A 20,951-nucleotide genomic window follows, 5' to 3' on the forward strand; every position below is an offset into this window, starting at 1 on the left:
TCATTTACTGCAGGTATTGGGTGGCTTCTTTGATGAAATAATTTTAAGTGGTGACTGTTTGAATTAGCCAAATAAGATGAGAATTGGTAAAGTGAAGATTAGAGAGAGAAAGAAGAATGCTGGAAATTAGAAATTGTGTGTCCATTATAAAAACTGAAAGAAATTCAGCGTGGCACATATTGTAAGTGGATGATGGGCAAGGCATGTTAAGAAATTTGAACTCAATCCAAAAACAGTGAAAAACTATTGAAGAAGGACTCTGTGTAGTCCTAAATGTCATTGATGCTTTGTTTTATGGTATACTGAAAAGGAATAGAATTTTTAAGTAGTGCTAAAGCTTTAAGAAAGATTAAGATTTTATTGTTATTTTATTGTTCTGTACTGGGGATTGAACCCAGAGGCTCTAAACTATTGAGCTACAACCTCAGTCCATTTGCTTTTTTTCTTTAGAGACAGGGTCTTGTTAAGTTGCTTAGGGCCTCTCTAAATTGCTGAGGCTGGCTTGAACTTGCAATCCTCCTGCCTCAGCCTCCTGAACTGCTGGGATTACAGGTGTGCACCACCATGCCTGGCAAAAGTGATTTTAAAATAAGGCTTTTATTATAAAAATGAATTAAGTATCATTCCTTAAAGGTCGTTTCATAATTTAAACTACATCCTTTTTAAGGGAAGTATTTGTCTTAAAGACTAACATCGCAATACAGTGTTTTTTTTCCCTCACCCATCTTTGTATTCAAGCTAGTGTGACTTTCCTACACACAGTATTAAATATGGGAGTCAGGGAGATGAACAAGTAAGAGGAAGAGAGAATGCTTCAATATTAAGTGACTCAAGAAAAACCTCTTACCCTTGGGAAGATATTTTTTAAAAAGTATTTAGCTCACTTAGATTTTCAAGGAAATAATGCACTAGGTAAAATGTTATAATGCTTTATTTAATAAATTTAGTCATTTAAAATAATATGTAAAAGACTAAAGAATATTGAGAAGGCTGTGAGACATTAGGGTTATAACTAGTATAAAAAGAATACTAGTACTGTTATTCAGAAATAGTCTATGGATAAATCTTTCTATAATGCATAAATTTTCAAATGTATATTTCACACACACACACACACAAAGAATATTATAAAAATGCTCTTGAAAAAAAATATGCTGAGTTTTTCAATGTTTGCATGAGATTTTAGAAATTCAAGTTTGTTTTACCTCTTACAGTGAGTCTCCTGTGTAGATGTGTTTCTTTTTTAAGATGAATAGATGGATAACTTTAAAAATCAATCATCCACAGGTGTCATAAATGTTAAAGTGTATTCATAAGAGCTTGTCATCACCTATGCACAGTCATCCTGTCAGGAGACAGACTGACACACCATACTTTGTTGGTCTAATTCTATTGCTTAAAACATTTCATTTATTAGAATTTTTGTATTAATACTTTCTTTAGATCATTCTTGATTGGCTCATTTATACAAACAATTGCCCTGCTTTTATTTCAAATCAAAGGATATTCTTTTCAGATTTTTCTTTCTGTAAATTTAGAAATAGAAGAGATATTTTCTACAGACCTTGTGCCAGGAGATGTTATGGTCATTCCTTTAAATGGAACAGTCATGCCTTGTGATGCAGTACTTATTAATGGTACCTGCATTGTAAATGAAAGCATGTTAACAGGTAAGTTAAACTGTATCAGTAAATATTATACCAGTTGTTTATACATAATATTAGTAATAAGTAGTTACTGTTTAAACTTTCAAAATTAACTGTGATTTATATTTTTTTGCTCACAGATGTGAGTAAAAAATGTGATGACTATTGAAGATTTTCTTGCGCAGACCAAATTCTGCAAAATACTTAGTTGTAATGCTGAATCACCATGCTGGGATTGGTTACATGTCTTGGCCTGCCTCTGGCCACTTTTTGACATGAAGAAATGCTTCATAGTAAGGGAAGAAAAAAGTCCTTTGCCTGCAGAATATGCAGCATATTTGCTTCCGTGTTAGTTGTATAAAAAATGTGAATAAATAACGATTTATATTTTTGTTAAACTGGGGAAACGTAGACTTTAATTTTCCTTTGGAAATTGGTAATCTGGAGGTAGATATATTTTTAAATCATGTGAATGTAGTCAGTTTGACAAAATGATTCCTATATAACATTGGGAAATTAGTCTTTGCTTAAAATGCACAAACATATACACTTTAATATACATGTGGTGCCTTTGAAGCAGGTTATTATGAATGGTACAGAAAAGTAAATTTTGAAAGGAATTTGACTTTTGATTGCTTGAGATAACCCCACACTCCTTATTCTGCTCTTCTTTGCCCAGATGCCTTTTCTTACCCATATGAGAGAGAGAGAGAGAGAGAGTGTGTGGTGTGTGTGTGTGGGTAGGGGTTGTTACGGGTGGGTCTTCACATTACAGGATATTTGAGGTAACAGTGCTTTCTAGTTCCATTGTTAGGGATGTAAGAACAGGTGCTGGGGCTATTGCACCTACTCTGGTCATCTTGAAAATTATTTGAAATGCAATAGCACAATCATTTCCAAATATAGACAATACTACCTTTTAGTCACCGATCTTTCTGGAATTTGTGTGGGAGACAAAACTTTAAAAAAAAAGGCTAATTGCTTCAGCTGTCTTATCCACCTGGAGAATTCTTAATAACTATTGTAAACACTACTGTAGTATTTATAATATTTCACAATTTAAAGTTTTTATGTTTGATGCTAATTTTAGTGCTTTCCTTTAATAATTTATGTTTTTATTAAATAGGAGAAAGTGTTCCAGTGACAAAGACTAATTTGCCAAATCCTTCAGTGGATATAAAAGGAATGGGTGAGGAATTATATAGTCCAGAAACACATAAACGACACACTTTGTTTTGTGGGACAACTGTCATTCAGACTCGTTTCTACACTGGAGAGCTCGTCAAAGCCATAGTAGTTCGAACAGGTAGAAAATACATCTCTTGCATATTTTAGTATGTTTGATACCTCTTGAATGTTTAAAAGGATAGTCTGTTCTGGGAGATAATTCTTATTTCTATATAAGAATGTAAGTAATTTTCTTTTTCTTTTTTTTTTGGGGGGAAAGGATTTAGTACTTCCAAAGGACAGCTTGTCCGTTCCATATTGTATCCCAAACCAACTGATTTTAAACTCTACAGAGATGCCTACTTGTTTCTGCTGTGTCTTGTGGCAGTGGCTGGCATTGGTTTCATCTACACTATTATCAATAGCATTTTAAATGAGGTATGTATGAGGGCTCTTACTAGGGTTGATCCTTAATTATTATCACATGTGACTATTGAGAATTTTGAAATGTGATTAAGTAAGATTGAGGAACCAAATTTTTAAGCTCATTTAACTTATTTAAAGAAGCCATATGAAACTTAACAGTTACTGTATGCAAAGAACAAATATAGGACATTTCTGTTGTAGAATTCAGGATTTTTTTGTTTTGGATGGCTGTGGGTTAGATGGGCTTTTACTCGCCTATTGTTGACTTTAAAGAACAAAAGAAGGAAAAAGAAAAAAACACATACAAACCAGAAACTGTATTTTTTAGCATTGGGATAGAATATACAGAATAAGTTTATTTTTTTGAACACTTAATTGAAGGGATCTCTAAGGGACCTTGTAAAATATCCCTTTTCTGTCACCTTTAGAGACATGATTATCAAATGAACTGAATCTGGCAGTGTGTTGAACTTGCTTAGAAGGGTGTCTTGTGAAAAATGTAGACTATAAAAATATGATAGCTGTCAGAAGTTTCCTGTGACTGGGATTTTACAGTTCATCTGGCCATTCATTGAATTTTTTATTCTGCAGAATCTCTGAAGGAAGAAAAATTAGATATCAGAAGAGATGTGTGTATGGATGTGTATATATGTGTAACTATACATATATACACATACGTAGATATATATGTTCTTTTGTATAAAATTAAAAATGTTTATGGATTTACTGAATAAATACCCACATTAATTTAGTAAGTAATATAGGGGCTTGACATTTAGTTTTTGTTTCATTTGTAGGAAGAAGTTGGGGCAATAATTATAGAGTCTCTTGATATCATTACAATTACTGTGCCACCTGCTCTTCCTGCTGCAATGACTGCTGGTATTGTGTATGCCCAGAGAAGACTGAAAAAAGTTGGTATTTTCTGTATCAGTCCCCAACGGATTAATATTTGTGGACAGCTGAATCTTGTTTGTTTTGACAAGGTTGGTTCAATTTTATAATTGTTCTCGAAGGTTATTGTGTAGATTTTAAGTATTTAGATTGTTTTCTTTTTTTGTCAATGAATTTGCAGGCATATTTTAATGTTTCTCTAATTTTCCTCTCCTCAGCTTATTTAGCTTATACATCTTTTTTTATATTTATTTTCTCAATTTTTAAAGCTTTTAGATGTTACTTATTTGCTCAAATCTGCAATTGACTAAATGTATTCAGTATTATACCTTGTTCTATATTAATAAGTAAGCTGGGCACAGTGGCATTCACTTTTAGTTCCAGTGCTTGGGAAGATGTCTGAGACAGGGGAATCTCTTGAGTCATAGGGTCAGAGGTCGGTCTTGGCAACATAGCACGACTTTGTCTCAAACAAAAATGGTTAAAATATAGTAGAATAAGTGTAAAAATTATGTGAACTTTTGTGATTTTAGGTAATCTTAATTTAACAGAATAGGCTTCATAGACATATATTTGCTATTTTTTTTATTGTTCATAAGTTTGTGTTTATTGTTGCTGTGATTTTGAATGCATTTCAAAATTATGAAGGTCAGAAATTTTATGTGAAAGTCACAAATTGTGTATTTGTCTCTTAATGTTTCTCCATTCTATTTTTTTGGTACTGGAAATGGAACACAGGGGTGCTTGACCACTGAACCACATCCCCATCCATTATTTATTTGTTATGTATTATATATGTTAATATTCTATTATAAATACATATTTATTATGTTTTATTTAGAGACAGGACTAAGTAAGTTGCTGAGACTGGCTTTGAACTTGTAATTGTGGTCTTCCTGCCTTATCTTCCCTAACTGCTTGGATTATAGGTGTGTACCACTCTACCTGGCCTGATTCTCCATTCTTGAAGGGAACTTAGGTATTGCTGAAAGATTAAACTTAACTAGAAAACCTTCCATCAAACTGTTCTGGATAACTTGTGAAAGATTTTTGAGCACTTTATTTTCAAAGACAAAAAATGAGAAATGTATGTTTTGCTTAACACGAAAAAACCAAAATAACCCAATCAGTGAATGGGCAAAAGAAATGAGCAGGCACTTCACAGAAGAAGAAATATGATTAGTCAACAAATATATGAAGAAACCTTTAACATCTCTAGCAGTTAGAGAGAGAAATGCAAATCAAAACCATACTGAGACCAGGTGCAGTGGTGCACACCTGTAATGCTAGCAGCTCGGGAGGCTGAGTCAGGAGGATTGCAAGTTCAAAGCCAGCCTCTGCAACAGTGAGGTGCTAAGCAACTCAGTGAGACCCTGTCTCTAAATAAATACAAAATAGGGTTGGGGATGTGGCTCAGTGGTTGAGTGCCTCTGAGTTCAATCCCTGGTACCAACACACACACACACACACACACACACACAAATCTACACTATGATTCTATTTTATTCCAGTCAAAAAGAAAATTATCAAGAATGCTGGTAAGGATGTTGGTAAAAAGGCATACTCATATGTTTGTGGGACTGCAGATTGGTGCAACCACTCTGGGGGAAAACAGTATTCCTCAGAAAACTTGAAATGGACCCACCATTTGCCTCCATTATCCCCCTGCTCGGTTTATACCCCAAAAATCCTTACACTACAGTGATACTGCCACATCAGTGTTTATAGCAGCTTGATTTACAATAGCTACAGTGTGGAATCAGCCTAGGTGCTCTTCAACAGATGAATGGACAAAGAAAATGTGGTCCATCTACAAAATGGAATACTACTCAGCCATGAAGAAGAATGAAATTATGGCATTTGCTGGTAAATGGATGGAACTGGAAAATATCATGCTAAGTGAAATAAGCCAATCCTAAAGAACCAAAGACCCAATGCTTTCTCTGATATGTGGATGCTAAATGATAGTAAAGGGGGATGGTAGGGAAGAATAGAAGTACTTTGGATTAGACAAAGAGGAATGAAGGGAAGGGAGAGGGAATGGGAATAGGAAAAATGGTAGAATGAATCAGACATTACTTTCTTATGCGTGCATATGAATACACAACCAAATGAATGTAATTCCACACCATGTGCAACCAGAAGAATGGGAAGTTATATGTCAAAATATATTGTCATGTGTAACTAATAAGAACAATTAAAAAAAAGAAATGAATGTTTTGAAAAAAATTAAAAGGTTATATATTCTCATCACTTTTATTTATCTGTTCAAAAAATTTATTTATGCTTATCTTTTTTTTTTTTTTTTTTTTTGGTGAAGGTGTGCTGGGGATTGAAACCCAGGACCTCACTAGCATGGTTAAATACATGCTGTATCACTGAGCTGCACCTTAGCTTTTGGAATATTTTTTATTAAAGAAGTTAGTTAATAGGTACAAAAGTAAAGAAAATATACAGGTATAATAAGCCCTCATTTACATTTTAACAGTTATCCACATTTTGTCTTTTTTACCTCCTCTTTTCTCTCATTGTGAAGGAGGCAGCATCAGACATTGTAACATAACACCCAACAACCGTAACTCCCCAGGCATGTCTCTAGAAGATAAGATGGTTAAAAAAATTCATTACTATATTATCTCTATCATAATTAATAAGTTAACAGTTTTATTTAATATCTAGTTCATATTCAGATTACATTGCCTATCTCAAAAATGTTTTTCAGTCAGAATCCAAGTATGTGTAATTTCATTGGTCTCATAACTAATCTTTAACAATTGCCTTTATTTTCCCCTCATCCCTAATCATTTTATTGAAGAAACCAGGTCATTTACATCTGGACTTGACTGCTTCCCCCCGATGTCATTTAACTTACTCCTCTGGACTCCTTTTACTCTAGTCCATCTCAGCATTATAAGTATTGTTTATTGACTGATAGATTGGTGTATTCTTTTTATAATATAATCACATAAACATACAATTACTTAGATATGTCCCCTTTGCCTCCATGGAAGAGCCATATACTGTCTACTGTTCTGAAGCTTACTTCCTATTTTAACCCTGTGTCCTAGATTGCATTCTCTGTTAGTACTTGGAGATCTTATCTGTTCTTTTCTTTCTCTCACTCTCTATAGTACTCCATTGTATATATATATATAGCACAGTTTTTAATGATATATGTCTGCATTTTCTTGTTTCTTGAGGTATGATCCTTACTTTGTGCATTTGTGCTCTTTATTTTAGACTGGAACGCTTACTGAAGATGGTTTAGATCTCTGGGGGATTCAACGAGTGGAAAATGCCCGGTAAATATTAGCTGGATTTGATAGTTTATTAGTTGATTTTTCATATTTTAGCAATGTAGCATTCAGTTATTTAAGAAATAATATGAGACAATTGTGTACCTATTGCCAAACTGAACAATTATCATTTTGCCATATATACTTTAGATCTTTACTTTTTATTTTTATTTTTTTCCTAGTACCAGGAATTGAACCCAGGGGTGCTTAACCACTGAGTCACGAGCCTTTTTATTTAGAGATAGGGTTCTTGTTGAATTGCTTAGGGCCTTGCTAAGTTGCTCAGATTGGCTTTGAACTTGCTGTCCTCCTGCCTCAGCCTCCCTAGCCAGTGGGATCACAGGCATGCACCACTGCACCTGGCTAACTCTTTACTTTTAAAAGATTAAAATATTACAGATATTGCATAGAAATTATGGAGTCTCAATCTGTCCATTTCCCTGTTGCTACCACCACTCTTATTTTCATATATTTTATATTTTTATTACCTACATAATCTGTGAATAAACATACATGAGTGACATGCTATATGTGTTTTTGTGGCTTTTTTCCACCTGTCAGATTGTTTTCAAGATTTATTCATGTTGATATGTACAGACCTAATTTATTAATTTTAATAAAATTATTCCATCATATAACTAAACATAATGTCTGTTCTGCTAAGACAATTTCAGTTTTTCTCCTTGCACTTTCACAAGTAGTGCTACAATTAAAATTCTTAGACATAGCTTGTGAGATGTGACTGAGTCTGCATAAGCCATATCCCTGTAGGTATGTATGCTCACTGGTGGTAGTCTGGATTTGGCTTCAGCTTTGCTATCAGATAATGCCTATTTGCTGCCTGAAAATGGTAGTGCTTGTTTACACTCTCCCTCAGTAAAGATCCCTGTTGCTCCATATCCTTGCTAAATTTAGTTTTGTCAGACTTGTAATTTTTGCTCCAAGATATGAACAGATATGAAAAGGACATTTTATTATAACTTTATTCACATTCTTCTCATTACTTACAAAGTTAAGCATCTTCTTGTTTTTGGAGAGTATTTGGCATTCTCTTGCACCTGTTTATAACTTTTTTGTGGTTAGTCTTTTCCTTATTGTTGAAGTCATTTGTGTTTTCTGGTATTATATTAAATTTGTTTAGTACCGTGTATTGCAAACTTGTCCCTAGGTCTCAGGCTCATCTTTTAACTTTATTTTGTTGTCTTTTGAAGCTCAGAAGTTCTAGTACTGTAGTTGTGCTTATGTCATTTTTTAATTCCTTCAGACATCTGTCAGATTTGGGTTTGTAGTTTGACAGACTGGATTATTGAGTTATGTAACTTTAAGAGTTGTATCTTCTTGCTCATTTATCCCAGTAACACATGTTGCCTTGAATTCTATTTTAATATTTATATAGCTACACACCAGCTTTCTTTTGCCTAACACTTGCCTAGTATATCTTTTTCCATCTGTTTGCTTTTCAGTCTTTGTGTCATTGTGTTTAATGTACTTAGAGATTTACATATAAATATATGCAGATATATTTGAAATTATTTCTGCTATCCTTTACCCCAAATTAAATACATATTTTCTCATTCTTTCCTATTTCACTTTCTCTCTCATTTTCTCAGTATTTATGCATCCTAATCTTTTACTGCTGGTTTTAAAATTTTTAATATTCAGACTTACAGCTAAAGTTTATGGATGTCTTTACTACTTTTTTTTTTTAATTTGGTCTTTATTGCCTTCTAAAAACCTAGACTTTACTTTTACCCTGCTTATTCCCCTCCCTTCTTATGTATATTTATTATATAATGTTTTATGATTATGATTTTGATTTTATAAAGTCTGCATGTTTAGATTTACCATTTGAAAAAGTTCCATTCCTCTGAATTACGTTATTTTCTGCAAATACATTCATGAGTTTTGTTTCACTGTCACTCTTGAATGATGGTGTAACTATACAGATTTCTAGGCATCATTTCTGTTTTCTCATCACTTTGAAGGTGTTACTTTATTTCTCCTGACACATTTTGTTATTGCTGCTGAGAAGTCTTATTAGCCTCTCTGGTTGCTTTGAAACTATTTCTTTATCTTTGGTTTCAGCAGTTTAGTTTATTATTTTTAATTTTTCATAGGATTCCTTTTTCTTATTGATTCTAAGGATTCATATTTTTCATAAATTCTGGAAATGTTTCTTTCTATTGGGACTTTCCCCCATGCTTTGTTTTCTCTTCATCTGGGAATTCTAACCGTATGTTGTAGGAGAAAAATTCTCTTGATTCTTTACAAATCTGCACCCCATTCCCCATGATACATTGTTCTTTAAGTTTAATTTTAAAATGCCTTTTTGGCATTCTTTCTGATTTCCATTTTATTATCTCAGATTTATGAGATTCTAATTCTGTCTTTGTTATTTTTGTTGACTATTCTGGTAAATTGTTTTCTAGCATATCTTTAAAATTAAGGATCATATTTAGCTGGATTTTTCTGTGAGACTCCTTTTCAGTTGCATTGTGTGAGCTCTTCCAATAGAGAAGTTTTGACTTTGGTGCCAAGTGTCCCAGTGATGATTATGGTACCATACAGGTTTTACTGTTAACTCATAATTGAGAATTTCTGGACCAGGCAGTAGTATATATTCAAACTCTAAACCCATTCTGAATTTGGTTATTCAGAGATTAGGCCTAGAAACCAGATCTCGTGGCTATGGGCTGTGTCACCTCCAACAAATCAACCAGTTGGCTTCAGTTTATCCCTATTTAAAATGGGGATAATAAAATGTCTCCCTGTGGTGTGAGGATGAAATGAAACAATATGAAAATTTCTCAAAACAGTGCCTGGCACATAGAACATCCAATGTAGGTAGTAGCTCTTTTCTTGAACATTGGGTGGGGGAGAGGCAAACTTAGAATTAGGCCTTTGGATCCATGTGTAAACTTTCTAGTCTACCTCTTTTCTAAGTGTGCATAGTTAGCACTGATTTTCTTGGATGAGAGGAATGCTCTCAGTGCCTGTTCTTCATTTTATATGTGGCTACAACTTTGCTTCCTATTCCTGTATGATATTAAAATCTGCGTCCTTGGGGTATGGCGATGATCTCCATTTGTTTTCCCCCCTCAGCATCACCTCAGGTGCACAACCCTCTGGTTTTCCTTTCCTTCTTTTTCTGGCATTTGAACACTTCCCTTTCTTAGAAGCTCAGTTTTGGATTTAAAAGTTTGGATTTAAAAGTTTGTCTCCCTTATTCCATCCAACCCCTGTACTGGGGCTTGAACTCATATATCCCTATCCCTTTTTTTTTTGAGACAGGGTCTCACTTGGTTGCCTAGGTTGACTTTGAACCTACAATCTTCCTGCCTCAACCTCCTGAGTTCTGGGATTGTGGATGTGTGCCACTGTGCCCAGCGTGGATTTAGAAGTTGTATTTTTGTTTGTTTGTTTGTTTTTAATGAGATCTTGTTGTGTTGACCAAGCTGGTCTCAAATTTGTGATCCTCCTGCCTGAGCTTCTCAAGTAGCTGAAATTACAGGCATGTGCCATCTTACCTGACTTAAAAGTAATACAAAACATGAAATTGCCCATTAGAATATTGTCTTGAGTCCAGGAATTTATGAACCTAATTCAGTATATTTTCTGTTTAGATTTTTTTTACCAGAAGAAAATGTTTGCAATGAGATGTTGGTAAAATCCCAGTTTGTTGCTTGTATGGCTACTTGTCACTCACTTACAAAAATTGAAGGAGTGCTTTCTGGTGATCCACTTGATTTGAAAATGTTTGAAGCCATTGGATGGGTAAGTTCAACATTATAAAATATAAGTAACTTCAGGAAAATATATTAAAAATCAAATTACTTCACAGAAGGATTATTTCTGCTAGCAATTTTGATGACAGTCTAAAAAACGTAAAAAAAAAATTAACTGAAATTTCTAATGATTTCTCTATCACTGGAGAAATATTTCTAATTGAACAAAAAGTAATCTGTTTCAGCTGAATGAACTCATTTAAATACCTTTAATAGAAGTTGGTAACTTACACTGTGCTTAATGTTTATAAGGTAATTCAGATATCTGCAGCTTGGGGCAAGTATGGTGAAGTCAGTAGAATGACCTTAATTTCTTGGCATTTTTCAGATTCCTTCTGTTTTTGACACTTAATTTTAATTTGTAAGTACTTATATACTCTGGTTATTACAATTCGAAAGCATTCACTTCATTTTTTGGGGGGACAGGGGGGACTGAATTAAACCCAGGTGGGTTTAACCATTGACCTATACCCCCAACCCTAGTCTTGCTTAGTTGCTTAGGGCCTTGCTAAGTTGCTGAGGCTGGCTCTGAAGCCTCCAGGTTGCTGGGATTACCATCATGTGCCACTGCACCCAGTATAGCATTTACTTCTTTTATAGATGTAGTAATAATTTTTTAAAGATTCCTTCTGGCTTCTGAGTTATTCATTTTCTCTGGGGACGATTCCCCTTACTTCCCCCTTGTTTGTTTTTGGTTTTCATAATTCTTGAAGCTCTGATTTGATAATTCTGGGTACTTGCGGTCAGATTTTTACATTTTCCTATATGTCTGTATTAATCAGTTTTTTCTTAGAAATATCTCCCTGATTGGGAAGACGGACTGGGGGGTTTCTTTATGTTGAGAGCGGGGCCCCATCAACAGGAATTCTTCAGTTTTGGAGGAAGAGACTCTTCACCCACTCTCACCAAACTTGCTCTAGCAGAGCTTTTTTACCCTGAAATATAGAAACCCCTTTCTGTTGTCATACAGTAGTTCATATCTCTAGAGAGGACTCCTTAATTTTTCTTTAGTGGTGTGTTATAGTTGTATATAATGATGGGATTTTTTGTTACATAGTTGTACGTGTACATAATATAACAATGTAATCTGACAATATTATTCCCCACTTTTCCCCCTTTTTATCCCTTCCTCCTTCCCCTCTCCCTTTCTTCTCTACTGATCTCCCTTCTTTTTTCATGAGGACTCCTCCCCTCTTTATTTCTCATTCATTTGTTTGTTTTGGGGTTTTTTTGGTGGTGCTAGGAATTGAACCCAGGGCTTTGTGCATGCTAGGAAAGCACTTTACCAACTGAGCGATATTCCTTGGATATAGAACCCTTGACTTTTTAGTTTGGCTTATTTTGCAAAACATGATATTTGTGATTTCTTTGTTTAGCTCAGCTATTCCAACTGATAAAGAAGAGTTCCTACCTTTCCTGATATCTGTGGGCCTCTGTTTCCCTCACAATTGTATCAGTCAGTGTTTCAGTTTGCCTTTTGTTTCCATATTTGAAATATGTTCCCACCCCTTCTTTGCTTTTTGTTTGCTGTTGTTTCTGTATTTTGTTAACATTTTGAAAGGGAGGGAGGTGGATGATAAGTACTCTGCCATCCTCGAAAAGCTCACAGTAAGTACTCTTCAAATTTAATTCCTGAAGAAGGACCTCACTTTATGTATAGAGACAGAAGCTAAATAGGCTGATTTATCTTTTTTATTCTTTAATACTTTTCTTCAGTGGAATAGGTTTTCAGTAGATTTAGTGTTCAGTGTTAGTGTTCTTTTAAAAAGATTGTTTAAATAAGTAAATTTGCATGATAGCCTCTTTTGCAGACCCAGAGATGCTTTGATACTTGACTTTATAAGATCTTGTGTATCAGTGGATGGTTTCATATGAACAGGCACAAATAATCCTTGTACTTAATGTCATAAAAGATACATCCCAACTTCAGAGACTTTAAAATGTAGAGAAAAAGTATATAGCATTACATAAAATTGGTTAATTGGTCACCATTTCCCTCATTGATAAATCACTCTAGTTACAGTCAAATTAGTGTGTCATTTTTCTTAAACATGTTTAATATATAATTTTGTTTGAATTTATTTATGTATTTGGTGTTGGGAATCAAACCCAGGGCCTTGAGCATAGTAGGCACATATTCTACCACTGAGCTATACCACTATTTGAATTTTTTTTCACCAAGAAAAAATGTTTTTAAAGTAAATTTCAAGGGATTAATGTAGTAATAGCCTAAAAAGAAATGTTCATACTGAAACTCTAAATTCACATCTTGGTGCCTTAGTCTATTCTTTACATGTTCTTTACCTGCTGGTTCTGCTAACCATATCTGTGAACTCCATATACTGTTGAGTCTTCTGTTGGCAGAAAGGAGTCCTTGGATGATAGACCGAAAATTTTGGAGTTGCAAGAATTATCTATTTTCACAGAGCTAGTATTTAAACTCAGTAGGTTGGAGGAGCAGAATGACTGATGTTTGACTCATTTCTTTTTTCAATTTCTAACCTCTGTCTTCTTTATACCGTGGGTTGCTAAGTGTCGAATTAACTAGTTCTCTTTATATTTTGTTTCACTTAGATTAGACAGGTTTTCTTTTTTAATTGGCTGAAAATGGCTATAATATTCCATTTAAAAATGGATCCAATGAGCTGAATTTTGTGAAGTGATTCAGTAAATGTTCTCCTTCCAGATTCTGGAAGAAGCAACTGAAGAAGAAACAGCACTTCATAATCGAATTATGCCCACTGTGGTTCGTCCTCCTAAACAACTGCTTCCTGAATCTACACCTGCAGGAAACCAAGAAATGGTGTGAAATTACTTAATGCTGGATAGTACTGTTGATGCATACTTAATGTTTAATTGTCATTTTGAAATATTGCTAGAAGAAGAAGTCAAATGTCTTTCTCTTATGCAAATATGGATATTTAGCTGATTTATCTGAAACTATACCTTTGGTATGCTATATGTGTTCTGTGTAAAATGTTGAGATTTAATTCTCAGTGTCATTACTTTTCTTTCCTGTATAGTATGCAGCTTTTAGTATCTTATGACTTAAATACATGATTTTTACTCCTTTAAAGTTATTTCTGTATACCTAGAATTTTATGAAGAGTATTTAAATAATGCTTTAATGAGAAAAAGCTTTAAGTGGATTTTTTAATGTTTCCCCAGTAGCATTTAATGTTTTAATATTTCTAGGATTCTAGAATATTTGAAAATTTCCAAGAACATAATGGTAGAGAGGGAATATGGAATCTTGACTTTGAAATAATCAGGGATCCTTAATACTCTCCTAATGTTCGTGGATGCTTAAAGGTTTTTTTTCTAACTCGAGTGCATTGATGGGCTTAATTTGTATTCTTTTCTTTTGTTTTTAGGAGCTGTTTGAACTTCCCGTAAGTGAACATTTACTTGTTACCTAAATAAATTTGTTTTTATTCTTAAGGAATAATAAATGCTTTGTGCTTCTTTTGAAATTATATAGGCTATTTATGAGATAGGAATTGTTCGCCAGTTCCCATTTTCTTCTGCTTTGCAACGTATGAGTGTGGTTGCAAGGGTGCTAGGGGATAAGAAAATGGATGCCTACATGAAAGGAGCCCCTGAGGTCATTGCCAGTCTTTGTAAACCAGAAACAGGTAAGGACATAACTATGATTTGGATAAAATTCTGGTATTTCTATAAGTTTGTATTAGTAGTTATAATAGTGAAATTTACTTTCTCTTTTAAAAGTTCCTGTTGATTTTGAGGAAGTTTTAGAAGATTATACTAAACAGGGCTTCCGTGTGATTGCTCTTGCACATAGAAAATTGGAGTCAAAACTGACATGGCATAAAATACAGAATATTAGTAGGTAAGATTGAATATCTTTCCTATAGTTTTTCCATTAATGCATCATATATGTTTATATGTAAGTACAAATATTTATTGAATGTATGCAATATATACACATGTATGTAAATGCAGTATTGTTTTAGATGACTGAGGTGAAAGTACATTTTTTCCATTATCTAATTTCCTTTCATTTTATATTGACTTTTTGCCTATGCTGTTATATGTTTTTCCTTAAAAATGAGTGGAACTGCTTTCAATTTGTTAAGTATTAAGTGCTTTACTATGTGTCAGGCATGTTCTTGGAACAATGAGCAATTCTCAGAAGTTTATTCTTCCCAAATGATCTTGTTTTGCCTAGTGGTTGGATCTAAACACTTATTTGATGAGAGTTTCATGAGTCATAGTACCCAGCACTGTTCCTCTCACCCCACTTATCTCTACCTCTAGTCAAATGACATTACCAACATCACATTTCTTTTCATGTATAAATATGGGTTTCACATTCAAGAATTTTCTGCTTTTAAACTGAGCACAGTGTCACATGCCTTTAATCCCAGTGACTTGGGAGGCTGAGGCAGGAGGATTACAAGTTCAAAGCCAGCCTCTTCAATTTAAGGAGGCCCTAAGCAACTTAGTAAGCCTTCGTTTCAAAATATAAAAAGGGTTGGGGATGTGGCTTAGTGGTTAAGCACTGCTGGATTCAATCCCTGGTACCAAGAAAAAAAAAAGAAAAAAAGAAAAGAATTGTTACTTTTATTGTAACTCATTTAGAACTGCCCTCCGAGGGTAGAGTTTTTGTTTAGGAACTTTATGGTATTCCTGATGTTTTTCAAACAGAAATATCCATTGATCGTCCTGTTAATTCTGTGTATTCTGGGGAGGTGGTCTAAGCATGTGTTTTTAAACAAAGAAAACTTCTACCCAGTGATCTAATGCACATGCATGGGTAGGAACCACAGATGTGTAATACCTCCTAATTCCTACAGAGGGCACTTTTGTCTTTTTTTTTCTTATTACTTCACCTTTTGCCATTTTCCCCTTAAAGACTAATTGGTGAATTGCCTGTAGTTCTCTAGTCTTTCACCTTTCACACATTCTTTGAAGCCTGTGAATAGGCTGTTCCTTTTGCCCAGAATGTTCTGTCACTCTCTCTCAACCATCTCTTTCTATTCCCTTTCTTCTTCATCTTTCAGTCACTAAGACCTCTGTTTTTGCATTCTGCCTTATAGGAATAAGCTTTTCTCTAATAGCTTAATCTTTTATATATTGAACATTGTATAGTTTATTAATTAGAGAACATGATTTCCTTGACCTGTATTATTTAGGAAACCAGCCAAAGCCAGGAACTAGAACCTTGTAGGAAACCTGGTGCTATTAACCCAGTAGTTTTCACACTGATACAATTTTGTGCTTTGAAGACAATTTTAGGCTTCAAAGCTTTTTCCTTCCTTTACTACAGCAGTGTCTTTTCATTTTGTTTTCTATCTGTTCTTTAATATCTTTACTGTCTGTTGATACAGATTGTGTATTTCAAAGATGTTTAGATTCCATGTGTATACTCAGCTCCTTTATTGTTGAAATTTTATGTAGACAAATTACTTAGTTAATTGCAAGTCTGAAATTCTAGTTACTTACCTTACACCCCCTTTCTCTATTGAAAAACATTTCTGTAGTGTAATTTTGGTAGCATGAGATTCCTTAACTATGTGGCTGTTGTTGAACAGACTTCACCTCTATTATAACTCTGAAGTACTTATTACTTTTGCATGTGTCCCTGATTACTTGTCATTTCCCCCACTAAGTGTCTTGAAAGTAGCATTCATTTATGCCCTTTTCGTCTCTGACCTCCCATGACTGGCGTAGTGCTGGTGCATTGAGTTATTTTCTTGATAACGGTATTGATTTTCAGTATTCTAAAGGTCATCTCTGGATCTGGAATAGATCTTATTGTTGTGCTTCTAATGGTTCTTACATTTCTAGGATCAAGAATTGTATTTCATAGAAATTTTATAGTACTTAGACATGATAATGTAAATAATGAGTATCAAATGTGCTTGTGGTAGTTTTTTCCCCCATTTCTCTTGATGTTTAAATTAGGTTATATTTTGTGAGGGACAGTAAAGAATATATTTATGCTTATGCATTTTCAGATAGGATATAAAATGAACATTCCTAGACTAGTAGTCCTAGTGCTAAAATTGTTTAGTGTTTTGCAAAGATAGAGATTTCTAAATGATCCTTGTTTTTCATGTTTCAAAGGGTGGAATTTTATTTCAATATTTCAAAAGTATACTTCTTAGAAATTGTTTTCCAGATGTAATTTTTTTGAAATATTGAACTCAAATGAACACATGCTTTATTCAGCATAAAAAAAAGTGTTTTACTTTATAATTTATAGGTATTTTAAATGCTTTGTCAACATAAAGAGAACAATGTTGTTCTCTTGACTAAACCATTATGTGTTAAAACTTCTTTTTCTGCAGAGATGCCATTGAAAACAACATGGATTTTATGGGATTAATTATAATGCAGAACAAATTAAAGCAAGAAACCCCTGCAGTACTTGAAGATTTGCATAAAGCCAACATTCGCACTGTCATGGTCACAGGTTAGACTTTGTAAAAGAACACAGAAAAATACTGAGTGTGACTGTAGAGTCCAAGTTACATAATATTGAGAAATGATAAGTTAGTTATTAAAGTATATTATATATTGACTCCACCCCACATTGCCCTGCTTCAAGCTCTGAGTATCTTTCCAAGGTATAAGATAATCTTGGAGTACTCTTCATGAGGTCTTACAAATTCTGTTTATAGAAACAGAATTTGTAAAATAGTGAAGAACACATTATAAACACTTCAGCTTTTCTTTTTATTACTTCTTTAGTCATATATTCATATAGCACTTAATATACATTATTGTGTGTCAGTTGCTTGTAAATTAACTACTTTAGAATATAAAATTAATGAGAATTAAGTATATTTTATCCATTTTTGAGCTCCTTTATAATGTTTAGAACTGCCAGGTATATAGAAAATGATTAATAGATACTTGTTAGAATTAGATTTACATACTTTGTGTGTGCATGCGTGTGCACATATATAAAATATTATCCTTATTTAAATTCATAATTACTTTTGAGGTTCATTTTGCTTTTTCCACACAATATCTGAATAATTCTCTTTGGTGTTTTTATACTGTTGGAATGTTACAGAATTTCTGTTCCTTAGCTGTGTCAAATTATGCCAGCTCTTTTCTTTTCATAGTAAATAAGCAAATTTAAATTACCTCACTTTATGGCATTTGTGTGATCAATAAGACTTTTCTAGAAAAAGTCTGTTTACATTTTTGTCTTTGACTCTCAGATCTGTCTATAGCATACTTCTTACTGTATGGCTCAAGATAACTAAATCTTATCTGTGTTCTGAAAATTCTTAATTCTGATGTCTCCTTCAAGGCACTTTACATCTGTGTCTCCTCCTCCTTTACCATGACAGAATGTTGTTATTTCCCATGGGCCACCAGAAGATACTCTTGCAAGTAGTATATGGGAAATGAAGAAAGAAATATTGAACTCTTCAGTTCTGTTAGCAGTGGGATCTCCAAAACTTTGCCTATTTCTTCTGTCCTTGCTTCTCTTCAGTTCTTTCCTTCTCATGACTGAGAAGTTCTCTTTTACTTCTTATTACATCTGTTCCTGTCTTAACTTTTTTGTTTTGTATAATCTTAATTTTTCTATTTCATCCTTTACTGTGACACCACTCTGGTATTTTTCCATTAGGTTATCTCAGTGTTGATTGTGCATCTACTGTATATTTTGCACTATACGGTTTGTTGTGGGACACAAAGAGTGTCTGAAAAAGATTGTATTTGTGTTTAGAAGTTGTGAGCAAGATTTTAGCATATATGTACTGGAATCATTTGAGGCTTCCCTTATAAGCATGCCCTAATTGATTTGTTTATTTTAAAACTTCCAAGAATAGCTGGACACAGTGGCACATGCCTATAATTGCAGTGACTCTGTAGGCTGAGACAGGGGGATCCCAATTCAAGGCCAGCCTCAGTAAATTAATGAGTCTCTTAGCAATTTAGCAAGACCCTGTGTCAAAATTAAAAATGAATAAATAAGTGAAAGATTCCTAAGGATCAAGGATGTAATTCTCATTCTGTGCAGCCCAGCCATAGGGACTTTGATTCTCAAAAAAATACTTGTTAGATACACATTCATGTTTTCATTTTAATTTTAATACATTGAAAATATTTTGAAAAATAGGTGACAACATGTTGACTGCTGTCTCTGTGGCCAGAGACTGTGGAATGATTCTACCTCAAGATAAAGTTATTATTGCTGAAGCATTACCTCCAAAGGATGGGAAAGTTGCCAAGATAAATTGGCATTACGCGGACTCACTAACACAGTGCGGTAATTCATCAGCAATTGACTCTGAGGTAATGTTGAAATTCATTCTCTTTTGAAGCTTGCTTGTTTGAATTTAGTCTAGAAAAGGAAATAATGGTGCATTAAAACAAAACCATAACAAAAAACAAGATCTAAATGAACACAAACCTCAATTAACTCCCCATAGATTCATTAAGACTGAGGAAGACTCAGGAATCTCAATGTTTAAATTTAATATTTGTCCAAACTTAGTTAATTGTAGTTTTAAAGTATAGAATCCCAAGTATTTATTTTTAAATGATTAGTATAAAGCTAAAGCTGATATTTAATCTTTGTTAAGTTTTCTTTAAAAATAAATATAGGTAACCTTAAAATTAATTTTTCTTTTCTCTGAATAAGTGTTAAATTATTTAGTGTTTTGTATAAAATATATGAAATAATTTAGTTTTGGAACAAATACATTTAACATAAGATTGTACTTTTTTTGGTTTGGCTGCCTAAATTTTGTTCTTAATGTTTTATACACAGGCTATTCCAATTAAGTTGGTCCATGGTAGCTTAGAAGATCTTCAGTTGACTCGTTATCATTTTGCAATGAATGGAAAGTCATTTTCAGTGATATTGGAGCATTTTCAAGACCTTGTTCCTAAGGTAAGTGATAGGAGTTTATGGACATGTTCATGATTATGTTGTGAACAATATTTTTAAGAAATTTTAATTTTTTTCTAGTTGATGTTGCATGGCACTGTGTTTGCACGTATGGCACCTGATCAGAAGACACAGTTGGTAGAAGCATTGCAAAATGTAGAGTGAGTATTGGTGGGTTTTCTGTTTTGGGATTTTTTTAAATGGTACTTTACAGTTTGATTTTAAAATTCAAACTAGTAACTAACATTTATTACTTAACAGGTTGAACATTTTTAATCCCAAACTTTGAAATCTGAAATGCTCCAAAATCCAGAACTTTTTGAGAGTTGCAGTAAACTTTGGAGCAGCTCAGATTTTGTATTTTCAGATGAGAGATGCTCAAGTATTAAAATCTAAGCAGATGTGCCAAAATCTGAAAAACTTTGAAATCTGAAATACTTCTTATCCCAAGCATTTCAGATAAGGGATATTCAACCTTTGTATGTGTATGAACATACATTACATGCAAATAAATGAATGTCACCTATAATATAGATGGTAAGAACTTTAAGTGCCTCTTTTTAAAAGACTTGTGCTTGTTTGTTTCACTATAATATCTACCATTCCTTCTTTGAGTAATATGGTAGAGTTCATTCATTAATTCTTTCAGGTGCTCTATCTTTTTAGTTTTAGTGAACAATTGCTTCAGTTTTTTAAGGGAGAAATGGTACCCTTAATAAAGGTATGTTAAAGAATATATAGGCACAAGCTATTTTGTATTTTGATGGGGAAGTTGAAATGCCAAAATGATTAGCCCATTTTATAACAAACAGATCGGTATCTGAGATTATTTCACTTTCAGGCCAATGCTGTTGGCAAA

The 20,951-nt window shown here is 33.6% G+C and overlaps 1 protein-coding gene across 12 annotated transcripts in view; it reads left to right on the plus strand.

Annotated features, from left to right (window-relative positions):
• The window catches only part of ATP13A3 (ATPase 13A3), an 85,077-nt gene that overhangs the window by 40,159 nt on the left and 23,967 nt on the right, over positions 1-20,951 (plus strand). For all 12 annotated transcript variants that reach the window (XM_079156119.1, XM_079156122.1, XM_079156120.1 and 9 more), the window contains 14 exons: positions 1,539-1,670; positions 2,773-2,952; positions 3,094-3,251; positions 4,037-4,225; positions 7,374-7,435; positions 11,053-11,203; positions 13,901-14,017; positions 14,589-14,606; positions 14,696-14,849; positions 14,944-15,064; positions 17,529-17,653; positions 19,319-19,494; positions 19,973-20,095; positions 20,174-20,253. In XM_079156119.1, the coding sequence (XP_079012245.1) occupies positions 1,539-1,670; positions 2,773-2,952; positions 3,094-3,251; positions 4,037-4,225; positions 7,374-7,435; positions 11,053-11,203; positions 13,901-14,017; positions 14,589-14,606; positions 14,696-14,849; positions 14,944-15,064; positions 17,529-17,653; positions 19,319-19,494; positions 19,973-20,095; positions 20,174-20,253 (1,786 nt within the window). The remainder of the gene's footprint in view (positions 1-1,538; positions 1,671-2,772; positions 2,953-3,093; positions 3,252-4,036; positions 4,226-7,373; positions 7,436-11,052; positions 11,204-13,900; positions 14,018-14,588; positions 14,607-14,695; positions 14,850-14,943; positions 15,065-17,528; positions 17,654-19,318; positions 19,495-19,972; positions 20,096-20,173; positions 20,254-20,951) is intronic.

The sequence above is a fragment of the Sciurus vulgaris genome (assembly GCF_902686455.1).
Source record: "Sciurus vulgaris genome assembly, chromosome: 10".
In the NCBI taxonomy this organism is placed as follows: domain Eukaryota; kingdom Metazoa; phylum Chordata; class Mammalia; order Rodentia; family Sciuridae; genus Sciurus; species Sciurus vulgaris.